The 13,033-nt window shown below is 44.5% G+C and overlaps 1 protein-coding gene across 1 annotated transcript in view; it reads left to right on the forward strand.

Moving 5' to 3' along the window:
* MRPL48 (mitochondrial ribosomal protein L48) overlaps positions 1-13,033 on the forward strand; it is a 45,611-nt gene that overhangs the window by 21,218 nt on the left and 11,360 nt on the right. The window contains exon 5 of the mRNA XM_005667101.3: positions 9,985-10,154. Within this exon, the coding sequence (XP_005667158.1) occupies positions 9,985-10,154 (170 nt within the window). The remainder of the gene's footprint in view (positions 1-9,984; positions 10,155-13,033) is intronic.

Consider the following 13,033-nt stretch of genomic DNA (forward strand, 5'->3'; position numbering starts at 1 on the left):
TGTGTGTGTTCTTGGCTTAGTTCTGCCACTTGATTAGCTTCGTGATTTTTTTTTTTTGTCTTTGTCTTTTTGTCGTTGTTGTTGTTGTTGTTGTTGTTGCTATCTCTTGGGCCGCTTCCGCGGCATATGGAGATTCCCAGGCTAGGGGTTGAATCGGAGCTGTAGCCACCGGCCTACGCCAGAGCCACAGCAACGCGGGATCCGAGCCGCGTCTGCAACCTACACCACAGCTCACGGCAATGCCAGATCGTTAACCCACTGAGCAAGGGCAGGGACCGAACCCGCAACCTCATGGTTCCTAGTCGGATTCGTTAACCACTGCGCCACGACGGGAACTCCAGCTTCGTGATTTGAGGTAAGTTAACCTTACCCCTCTGAGCATGGTAGGCCTTGAAATTCTATGTAAAATGTTTTCTTTGTGTGAATTTTTCTGGGAAGGAAGTGCATAGCTTTTGTCAGACTCTTCACAAAGTTTGAGAAATTCTGGATTAGAATATTCTTAAGCGTCTTTTAGCTCTGATTTCATATAACTCCATAAAACTATGAGATATTTCTCAAATATCTATCATGTGCCAGGCACTGTTGGGGATGCCTTGCCTGTTCAGACTGAGTTGCAATCAAATTTTATACTTTGACTGAACAAGACCTGCTTCAGGCTTAGAGGGAGCTGATAAACCTCTAGAGATAAAACACGGAAAATTATGCTCCCAAGCAGAAAGTGACAAGTGCTAAAAGGAAGATACAGAGTGCTAATAAAATTCAGAAGAAGGAGTGGTTTACACCCTGAGTTGTGACACCTTAGGGTAGGTTGTTGGAGTTGTTTTCTTTTGGGATATTCCCCTTCTAAAAGTCCCACATGTATTAGCGGGAAATAAAGTTAGTTTCATTGGGTGTGAGGTTTTTTTGCTTTTTATATTTCTTGGGATCCTCCCTCAAAGATAATTTTCTATATATACCATGCTCCAACCCACTCCTTGGCTTGGTGGGAGGAAGCTTAATGCCATGTTAAAGCCATCTGTCCCATCTTTCTCTCCAGCTTCCTTTTGCATCTCATGGGTCCCATGCTCAAATCATCACACTGTCTTGAGGCCTCTCACATGCTGTTCTCTCTACGTGGAAGACCTTCTGTCCTTCTTCACTTGGCTCATATATCCTGAATTTTTTTTTTTGTCTTTTTGTCTTTTCTAGGGCCGCACCTGCAGCACAAGGAGGTTCCCAGGCTAGGAGTCTAATTGGAGCTGTAGCCACCGGCCTAGGCCACAGCCACAGCAACGCGGCGTCTGAGCCGCGTCTGCGACCTACACCACAGCTCACAGCAACACTAGGTCCTTAACCCACTGAGCGAGGCCAGGGATCGAACCCGCAACCTCTTGGTTCCTAGTCGGATTTGTTAACCACTGAGCCGTGACGGAGACTCCTATCCTGAATCCTTAAATCCCATGAGGAAGCATATGAGGAGGGGGAAATGAATCTCCCCTCAGAGAAACCTCTCTGGATTCTCTGCACTAGGTTACTGGTCCAACCTGTGCTTCCTCTGTCCTGAACTTGCTGCTCTGTCTGACCCACCTGTTTTGATGACTGTCTCCCCTCCCAGATGCTGAGCAACCTGAGGGTAGAGGCCATGTCTCATCTTTTTCTGTATTCTCAGTGACCAGGGCTGGGCCTGGCGTCGAGTAGAGGGCAATAAACATCGATCGAGCTGAACCTGATGTGGTCATTGGAGCTGCCCTGAGGTTTTGTAAATCAGAGCTGGCGAACACAGTCCACTCTGCAAACAGCTGCCTCCGTGTGACCTTGGTTGCTTGAAGGGAGTGATGCTCCCTCTTGTTAGGGCTCTTGGCTTTTCTCTGATGTCATTCCTTGTTCCAGGGTGGCTTGCACCGTAGTGCTGGATAGCAGTAGAAGCTGATACAGGCCTCTCACTTCCTGCACGGGATGGCAGATGAAAGAAACACACTTTCATCTGCCAGCTTACAGAGGTTCTGTCTCAATTCTCTGTCTCTTTTGCACCCCTTGGTTCAAAAGCTAGAAGGTATCTTTCGCCTCCCTTCTCCCCCTAAGCGTAGTACCTAGAAAGAAGAATAAGCAGCCAGATTCCCACTTTTCCCTCTCTGGCTCTCAGGCTGGCTCGTGTACTCTCCTGAGCCCTACATCCCTGGGACAGAGTTCATTCTCATGCACAAAGTACCCAGCCTTCATCCCTTTTCTGCTGGTGTAATCTCTTCACTTCTCCTTCCATAGGTCCCACACTCAGTCTTAAGACTCCTGAACCTTGGGAAGGGAAAGGCGCCCCTGCACTGCTTTCCTTGTCAGTACTGGTTTACCTCTTATCTTGCATGGCCATGGTTGGTTCCCAGTCCTCCATCCTATGCCCTTGTTCCTGATGCTTCTCTGAGGGGTTCATGAGAGGAGAGATGAAAACGAAGCTTCCTCTCGGGTGGCGGCGTTGGGATTGACAGCAGACCACAGGATCCAGGGCTCTCAGCACAGACCCAGCCCCCTTCTCTGTGATTTCCCATTTTGCACGTGCTCTTTCTTCTCTGCGGGGTGATAGCCTCCCCTTTTTCCTCTCATCATGTGAGACCAGCTTGACTCATGGTAGTGAGCGACCACCTTTCCGAGGGGCTCTCCGGATGAAGCACTGTGTCTCGGTGTGTAGATCTAATTATTCTTCAAGGGCCAGGCATCCTTCTGTTAAACTTAAAAGGCTTCAGATTGTTTGGGATGCTTTTTATTTGATAGAAATAAGAATATGGTCCTTCACATCTGCTCAGTCAGATTTTCCAAGGCCACTTGTGACTTGCCCTCGGCTGCCGTCCAGCCTCCATGCTCAAGGCAGCAGCCGCCCAGGAATCAAAGAGGTGCCAGAGGAAGATGAAGTGGGGGGAACGTGAATTCCCGTCAGTTTTAGTTATTGTATGTTCTATTTTTCAGGCTCTGGGTTGAGAGAGTAAGCTACATTTTTAAACTCAGACAATTTATGTCATCTTAATAGAATGGCCTCTAGGAATCCAGATATTTTTTTCTCTTGGAAATGTCATGCCGTTTTGACTACTGACATAGAAAAGGGGTTTGTCATTTCTGATACCTAATTATTTTGTCGTAGCGCCCATAGATTGATCAGCTCTCACAGCCACAAGTCTGTGAGGAGACCGTGGCAGCATTCCCAGAAACATCAGCAGGTCAGAATCCGTGTGTCTTGATAGGCCTAGGTTCCTGGAAACGGAGAGATTGGTTTTGCTGGTCTAGTGACTGTAGGGCCAGACATGGGTCTGTAGGGCCAGCTTACAGGGTTATTTAAACTAGCATCCGTGGTCCCTCAAGTCTACCTCTTGTAACTCATTGAAAGGAACAAGTGTCATTGAGCATCTGCTCTGTGCCAGGCACTGTGCTTTGCAGAGATGATGCTGTGCTGAGTGGGACACAGCCGCTTCCTACGAAAAGCATACAGGGGGCTGGAGAGGATGGTATTCGAAGCGGTAAATGCCCGTGGGACATGCTTTACGAGGGGAATGAACTACATGCCAAGAGAGCAGAGTTAGAAAAGCACGTCTCTCTGAAAGGGCCAGTGAGGGTGTCACAGAGTTCAGTTCAAGAAACATGTATTCAATCCCACCTGTATTCTTGCACTAGTGTGTAAGGTGAACTGAGACTTATATAGGCATTTCCAGTTGCTTGGGGTAGCTGGAAACACTGAAGCTGTAAAAACTGTGAAGGCGTTCCCAGAGCTTTTCTGGGCACAACGACCTGACGTTTAGCCGGTGCCATTGGAGCACCCTGGTCTCCAGCCTGCTGGGGTCTCATCCTGACTTGCCTGTTCTGCTAAATTATAGCAGTGTCAGAGTTTTAGAGCGATTCATAGGAGTTCCATTGTGGCTCAGTGGTAACAAACCTGACTAGGATCCATGAGGATGCGGGTTTGATCCCTGGCCTTGCTCAGTGGGTTGAGGATCTGGTGTTGCTGTGCCCTGTGGTGTAGGTTGCAGATGCAGCTCGGATCTGGCGTTGCTGTGACTGTGGCACAGGCTGGTGGCTACAGCTCTGATTCGACTCCTAGCCTGGAAACGTCCATATGCTGCGGATGCAGCTCTAAAAAGACAAAAAAAAAAAAAAATCACATTTGACATGAATAAAAGTTATGATCCCTTTCCATTTTCAAAGTGCTTTCACATCCATTATCTCAGTGCCTCTCAAACCATAAGCCGTTGAAACACTGGTGATCCTAGAGCCAAACCCTCCTCAAGTTTAATAATGGCAGCCCTCTACATTTTAGAAAGATATTAAGTTAATGGATAGAATTTTCTAGATTTCAAGTTTTTCCCTCATCAGTTTTCTTTTTCTTTTTTTCTTTCTTTCTTTTTTTTTTTTTTTGTCTTTTTGCCTTTTCTAGGTAGGGCTGCTCCCACGGCATATGGAGGTTCCCAGGCTAGGGGGTCGAATCAGAGCTGTAGTCACCAGCCTACGCCACAGCCACAGCAATGCGGGATTTGAGCCACATCTTCGACCTATACCACAGCTCACGGCAACGCCAGATCTTTAACCCACTGAGTAAGGCCAAGGATCGAACCCACAACTTCATGGTTCCTAGTCGGATTCATTAACCACTGAGTCATGACGGGAACTCCCTTTTTTTTGGTTTTGTTTTGTTTTGTTTTGCATCCATGCTATTTCTGTGTCATAAAAATTTACTATTTTGAGTTTCACAAGAAACTTAGGTGTTACAGAGGGAGATACCAACACCTAGAGAGGTCACTCAAGGTCAGGTAGTGACTAAGCAGACAGTCCTTGAGCCCAGATTTTCTTAGGCTTTGGTCTTAGCCTAGTGCTCTCACGCAGCCCTAGGCTACGCCTCTCTGCCACCTCAGTCCAGGCCAGGCCTTCTGCCTGGTGTGTGTTTCTCGAGTGTGCTACACTGATGCATCAACATAATCGCTTGATTTCTCTGCACCTGGCAGCGCCCTATGGAGTGTTCAGAGTACCATCAACAAAGAATTTAAGTTCCTAGGTGCAACTTTTAAAATTTCCATCACTAGAATTTCTGGACACTGTATATACTGCAGGCCTGTCAGCTTTTCATTTGAGGATTAACATGGTACAATTTCATTCCAACTTCCCCACTCTGGAAAATGCTATGTATAGTGATAGGCAGGTACTATCATTACTTTTGCAGAAGCTGGAGGAGAGCGCCTGGGCTTGGGGCCACAGGCCCGGCTTCTGGCCTTGACTAGAATAAAGTGCTTGCCTTTGCCATTTCCTTGCCATTGTAACCTTTAAACAAGTCTTTCCCCTTTCTGCCCCTTGACGTCCCCCCTCATATAAAATCAGGGAAGGAAGGACTGAGTTACCGCCGAGATGCCTTCCAGCTTTAGCCGTCTGTGTTTCTACTCTGACTCTTTCCTCTATCTGTTCTTTGCCTGCAAAGTTTCCCAGTAACTTTGGCCAAATAACATCCCTTCATAGGACCTCAGTTTTCTGTCTGTAAAGTAGGAGTAATAGGGAGATTTCTGTACAAAAATGGTGTAATAATTTATCCCATGACCCATTCGGGACATCATAGTGTATGTACTACAGGGATACACTATGGGGCCATCCCACGATGAATCCAGGTCCGTCACAAGAGAACCAAAGTTTGCTAGTGGACACCGAGCCATCTTCCTGCCCCCTTTCTCCTAGCTTCCATTCCTTTCCTGCCTTGCTCTCCTTGATGTGCGGGAAAGGTGGTCTTCCCAAAACACAGCTGCAGTCATCTACAGCCCTTGCACAGACCTCTTTAGTAACTCCTCTGGCGGTCATGGACGCCCGAACTCAGGCTGTAAGAATAGAAAGCACAGGACGCTTGTGAGAACGATTGTGCAGGTAAAATTATAGGAACTGAGTTCCCATCATGGCTCAGCAGAAACGAATCTGACCAGTATCCCTGGGGATGCAGGTTCCATCCCTGGCCTTGCTCATTGGGTTAAGGATCTGGCATTGCTGTGAGCTGTGGTGTAGGTTGCAGATGTGGCTTGGATGTGGCGTTGCTGTGGCTGTGGCGTAGGCCGGCGGTTATAGCTCCGATTCCACCCCTAGCCTGGGAGCCTTCATATGTCGCAGGTGTGGCCCTGAAAAAAAAAAAAAAGACCCCCCAAAAATTATAGGAGCTGGTTTCTGAAATTTTATGCAGTAAGTCTGTTGCTGGCTGTGTTGTGCCCTGGCTCAGAACTGAAATATAATATCACAATGGGCTTCTGATGGTGTGGCTTGTTCTGGACAGATCTAGGCCAATAAGGAAAAGAAAATCAGGTGCCAAGAGGGATCCTAGAATCAGCTTTCTTTTTTTGTTCTCCTAAAGTGACTCCTTTGAAGAGCCTTGGCATTTTCCCTGCTTAAGAAAAGCCTCCTGTGGGCTTCAGAGAAGCTCCTTCCTTCTCTGCTGGAAAATTTCAGCCACTCCTCATTGCATTCTGACTTTAGCATTCTTCATAGCTCTGGCTGCAGTGCTGGAGAGAAGATTGGATTGCTGCACGTGGCCTCGGGTGTGGTGGGCTCTGCAGGAGAGCCAGGCCCCTACACCCTGGTGGTTGGTTGGTAGAGTTTGGCTTGTCACTCACAGCAAAGTCTAGGACCCTGGGATGACTGCCGCTGCTGAGCACTTTAGCAATGCAGAGGCTGTAGTGGAAAATTTTCTGCACTGGGGGTCAGGAGGTCTGGGTTAGTTCCTAGAATCTGTCCTGTGTGGCTGTGTGACTCTGAGGGACATATCTAACCTCTCTGGGCTTCATAGTCTTTCCTTCAAAGACGAAAAACTGAAATGAAGTCCTCTCTAAATGCCATCCTGTTCTAAAATTCTAAAATAGTGATTCACGGGAGTTCCTTGGTAGCTCAGCAGGTTAAGGATCCAGTGTTGTCACTGCTGTGGCTTGGGCCAGGTTTGATCCCTGGCCCAGGAACTTCCACAAGAGTGTGGGTATGGCCAAAGGAAAAAAAAATCAAAAAGTTAAAAAGGAGGAGTTCCTTTGTAGCTCAGTGGGTTAAGGATCCCACATTATCGCTGCAGTGGTTTGAGTAGCTACTGTGGCGTGAGTTCAAAGATCCTGGCCCAGAAACTTCCACATGCTGCAGGTACAACCAAAACAAACAAACAAACAAAAACTGAAAAAGAAAGGTACAGAGAGGAAGATATTTGCAGCATGTATGTTTAACCAAGGATCATATAGAGACTAAAGAAGGAACCTCTACAAATGAATAAGAGAAAGGAAAATAACCCAGTCTGAAAGATAGGCAACATATTTGACTAGGCAGGTTACGAAAGGGAGTATCCAAATGGCCAGTGGACATATGGGAGGGCGCTCAGGTTCGAAAGACTTAAAAACGAGTTAAAAGTCTCAGTGCCTTTCTACTTCATAGCAACCAGAATGGCTAAAAACCCCCAAACCAGTGGAGTTTTCTCACGGCTTACCACGTTAGGCATCCAGTGTCGTCACTGGACAAAGAAAGAAAATGTGCAAGAACATTGGTAGCAATGCTGATCCTAACGGCTCCACACTGGAAACAACTCAAATTTCCCCCTACAGTAAAAAGTGTAAGTAAATTATTCATATCATAGACTCCTAGGACAACGAAAGGAAGGAATTGCTGTTTCACCTAATATATGATGCATCTTACAAACATAGTGAGTTAAAGAACTGGACAAAAGAGAACACGTTGAGAGTTCCCACTGTGACTCAGGGTAATGTGGGTTCGATCCCTGGCCTCTGTGGCTGTGGTGTAGGCCGGCAGCTACAGCTCCAATTAGAGCCCTAGCCTGGCAACTCCCATATACCATGGGCCCTTAAAAAAAAGAAAAAGAGAACATATTATTCCATTTTCACAAATTTCAAAAATAGGCAAAATAACCCCATGGTTTTAGAAGTCAGAGTAGTGGTTGCCAGGTTGAGGGACATAGACTTTGGGGTGCTGGTGGTAGTCTGTTCTTGTTCAAGGTACTGTTTATACAGGTGTTTTCACTTTGTAAAAATTCATTGAGACGTGTACTTTCTTAGGCATTTTTTAGTATGAATATTGTAATAACATTTTTTTAAAAACAAGGTAGATTCTAGCTTTGAATTGATAAAAGATACCTATTATTGAAAATTCAAAAAATAAGGGGAGTTCCTGTTGTGGAGCCGCAGGATCGCCAGCATCTCTGCAGCACTAGGATGCAGGTTTGATCCTTGCCCAGAGCACTGCGTCAAAGGGTCTGGTGCTGCTGCAGATGCAGTGTAGGTTGCAATGCAGCTTGGATCTGAGCCTTGGCCCAGGAACTTCATATGCGTGGGGCAGCCAAAAAAGAAAAAAACAAAATGAAACACTGAAAATATAGACGGGAAATAGTAACAAAGTCTCCTTCCTGACCCTGTGCCTCAGCTGTCTGGTTTCCTTCTTTACATGCAAACAATGATATTAGCGTTTTTGTCTATCCGTCCAGAGGTGTTTTTTCCATATGCAAACAAATGCATATGTAATTCAACACACACATCTATTATCTACCACCCACCCTTTTATATGTGTGGCAATATTCTGAACACATCCTTCTACAGTTTGCTTTTATCGTTTAACTTATCTTAAAAACCTTTCCATATCAGGGAGTTCCCATAGTGGCTCAGTAGTTAACAAACCAGACTAGGAACCATGAGGTTGTGGGTTCGATACCTGACCTTACTCAGTGGGTTAAGGATCCAGCATTGCCATGAGCTCTGGTATAGGTCGCAGATGGTGCTCGGATCCCACATTGTGGCTCTGGCGTAGGCCAGTGGCTACACCTCTGATTGGACTCCTAGCCTGGGAACCTCCATATGCCATGGGAAGCGGCCCTAGAAATGGCAAAAATACAAAATAAATAAATAAATAAATAAAAGACAGAAAAAAGAAAAGAGAAATAATTTTCCTACCTCTGTTTTTTTTTTGTGTGTGTGTGTGTGATTTTTTTTTTAGGGCTGCACCCATGGTATATGGAAGTTCCCAGGCTAGGGATCACATCGGAGCTGTAGCTGCTGTCTACACCACAGCTCACGGCAACATTGGATCCTTAACCCACTGAGTGATGCTAGGGATCAAACCCACGTCTTCATGGATACTAGTGTTATTCATTTCCGCTTCACCACAACGGGAATGCCAACCTCTGAGTTTTTTAAATGAAGGCTGCCCAAATAATTGGTCTGCAGAATTTCAAAGCTAGGAGGGCTGGAAGAGAACTAATTCTGAGCTTCCTTGTGATCAATTTCTTTAAGATTCTGATGAAAATTAAGGATTCTCCCTTTATAAAAATGGGCACACATGTAAAACTGTGCGTATAGGTTTTGGAGTTGACATATCCCTGAAAATTTCTCTATGGATTCTAGGTTAAGAAACTTTTTTCTAGGAGCTCCTGTCATGGCTCAGCAGTTAACGAACTGGACTATTATCCATGAGGGTGTGGGTTCGATCCCTCGCCTTGCTCGGTGGGTTAAGGATCCAGTGTTGCTGTGAGCTGTGGTGTAGGTCACAGACACGGCTCAGATCCCACATTGCTGTGGCTGTGGTGTAGCCCGGTATCTACAGCTCTGATTCGACCCTAGCCTGGGAACCTCCATGTACTGTGTGTGTGGCCCTAGAAAAAAAGACAAAAGACCAAAAAAAAAAATCTTTTTTCTAGCATAGCCCCATGAATTTAAAAATTGAGGGCCAAAGATGGAAGGTGAGTCTCAAAAGTAGGTGATGGCAGAAGACAGTCACATGTATTAATGTTAAAGTAATATTATTAATAATTAATATTATCTCCATTCATTGGCTGATGCCACAGCCCAGAATGGCAAGGGAAGCTGCCCATTCCTTCCCAGGAAAAGTTCAGTTTATAGTTAGGATGGCCTGAGAGAAAAATGGTAAACAAATTTAATTTAAAGATTGATTTTTTATATCAAGATGGCCTGATTAGAATTTCTTGTACAATACTTTGATTTACTCTCTTTCTCTTTTTTTTCTGTTCAGCCCAAGAAGAAAAAAGGAAAAGTGGAAGTGAGACCCATTAATCTGGGGACAGATTATGAATATGGGGTTTTAAACATTCACCTGATTGCATATGACATGGCCCTGGCAGAAAGTTATGCCCAGTATGTTCACAACCTCTGCAACCATCTCGCCATTAAAGTCGAGGAAAGGTATGAAAAATGCCTCTGCATGAGGTGTTCTTGGTGTGGGTAGTGTGCTCTGCTTTGTTGCTGTTCAGTGAGGCTTTGAGATATAACTTACATATAGTAAAATTCAGTCTTTAGAGATAAATAGTTTGCCACAGTCAAAATATGGAACAGTTCCGTTACGTTCTTAACCCCAAATTTCCTTAGTGCCCAGGTGTGGTCAGTCTCATTTCTCTTACCTCTCAAGTCCCTGACAGTCACTGATTGATTTTCTGTCCCTGTTGTTTTAAGTTCTCCAGAATATTGTATAAATGGAGTCATATAGTATGTAGTTCTTTGTTTCTGGCCTCTTTCACTTAGCATAATGGGTTTAAGATTCATGTATGTTTTTGCGAGTATTTTATTGCTGAGTCGTATTCCACTAAATGGTGAACCTTAGTTGGCGTATCCATTCACCAGCTGATGTGCCTTTGGATTGTTTCCAGTTTACTGGTGACTGTGAAGAAAGCTGCCGTAAGCTACCTCACACCCGTACTGTGTGGGCATGTGTCTTCCTCTCTCGTCAATAACTGCCTAAGCCTGGGGTTGCTGGGTCGTGTGATTAATGTGTGCTTCACTGGCTAAGAAACTGCCAAACGGTTTCTCCAACATCATTCCGGAGCCCCACCATCGGTGTGTGAGAGTTCTAGTAACTCCTGGTCAGCACTTGGTATCTTCAGGTGTTTTTCTTTAAAGCTATTCGAGGAGATATATATTTTCCTTATGTACATCTTTGATGGCGTGTCCAAATCTTTGTCCGTTTTTTAAATTGGGATTGTTCTCTTACTGAGTTATGGAAATCCTTTATCTAGTTTGGGGTATCAGTTCTTTTGCAGTATGTGTCTTGCAGATATTTTCTCACAGTCTATGATTTGTCATCTTCTTATTTGTGTTTTTTGAAGAGACGATGTTTTAAGGCTGATGAAATTCAGTTTATCGAGTTTTTAAATTTTTATTGTTTGTGCTTTTGGTGTCATATCTAAGAAGTCTGCCTAACCTAAGATCACAAACATATTCTCCTATGTTTTCTTTGGAAGTTCTATAGGTTTTTTTTTGTTCGTTTGTTTGGTTTTGGCCATGCCCATGGCATGTGGAAGTTCCTGGGCCAAGGATCGAATTGTGCCACAGCAGTGACAATGCCAGGTCCTTTACCCACTAAGCCACCAGGGAACTCTGGAAGTTCTGTAGTTTTATATTTTGGCCTATGACCTATTTTGATGTATTTTGGGATGTGGTATGTGATATGGGTTGAATTTAAAAAAAAATTTTTTTCTTCTACATGTAGATACTCAATTGTTCCAGTACAATTTGTTTTAAAATTTTTTCTTTCTCCATTGAATTGTCTGAGCACTTCTGTTGAGAGTCAGTCAGCTATGCATGTGTGCGTCTATTTGTGGACTCTATTCTGTCACATTGCTTTGTACATCTATGCTCGCTATACCACACTATCTTGATTATCGTACTTGGATTACTGAAAGAGCAACTTTGTTCTTCTTTTTTTTCAAAATTATTTTGGCTATTTTAGGTCCTTAGGTTTTTCATTAAAATTTTAGACTTGGCTTGTTGATTTCTTCAGAAAGGAGCCTGGTGGAATTTTGTTGGGGTTGTGTTGATTCTGAGGATCAACGTGAGGGGAATTGACATGTTTTGCGTCCTTTCATGCATTAACCTGGTACGTCTCCCCATTTAAATAGCTGTTCTTTGCCTCCTCTGCGTTTTCTTTACTCTTTGGATTTGCTGGAAAACTGTAGGGGGGAAACTAACATTTACTGACCACTTTCTCTAGGCCAGACACTTTGCATGCCTCATGTCAACATTTGAGAAAGTGCGGGATGTCCTGTGGTTTGTCTTAAATAACGTTAAGTCGCATGGGAGAAATTTCTTCCCTTTTAAATTCTCCTTGAACCTAATTGTGTTAAGGAGAAATTCTTGCGTATGGTGCTGGTATGCCCTCAACCCCACTCCAGTACTTCCTGTCTAGCAAGCGCCACTATCTAGGCTAGAAATTTATAGGATTGTTTTTTTCATTGTACTTATTTTTAGCTTAACTCCTATTTATGTCATCAGATACTGGTTTTCCTATTTACTATAGTGATATAAAGTCAGGCTTATTATTTTTTTCCTTTTTTTTTTAGGGCCACACCCATAGCATATGGAGGTTCCCAGGCTAGGGGTCGAATTGGAACTATAGCTTCCGATCTACACCACAGCAACAGCAACATGGGGTCCACAGCTCACATCAACACCAGGTCCTTAACCCACTGAGCGAGCCCAGGCATCAAACCTGTGTCCTCATGGATAGTCAGATTCATTTCTGCTGAGCCATGATGAGAACTACTAAAGTCAGGCTTATTGAGGTATAATTTACATTCAGCAAAATTTACCCTTTTAGCAGACAGTTTCAGTGAGTTTTGACAAATGCATGCAGTAGAGCAAACACCATCATAATCAGGATATAGAACATTTTCATCCATCCAAGAAGTCCCCTCCTATCTTTGTAGTCCGTCCCTTGTCCCACCCCCCAGTCCTTGCAACTACAGATTTATTTTTCTGTCCTTGTAGGGTTTTTTTGGTGGGTTTTGTTTGTTTGTTTGTTTGTTTTGTCTTTTTAGGACCACACCCACAGCATATGGTAGTTTCCAGGCTAGGGGTCAATCAGAGCTGTAGCCGCAGGCCTATACCACAGCCACAGTGACTCAGGATCCAAGCCTCATCTGTGACCTACACCACAGTTCACGGCAATGCTGGATCCTTAACCCACTGAGCAAGGCTAGGGATCGAACCCTTGTTCTCATTGGATACTAGTCCAGTTCATTACTGCTGAGCCAAGATGGAAACTCCCTGTCCTTGTAGTTTTGCCTTTT

Source organism: Sus scrofa, chromosome 9 (assembly GCF_000003025.6).
Source record: "Sus scrofa isolate TJ Tabasco breed Duroc chromosome 9, Sscrofa11.1, whole genome shotgun sequence".
Lineage (NCBI taxonomy): Eukaryota > Metazoa > Chordata > Mammalia > Artiodactyla > Suidae > Sus > Sus scrofa.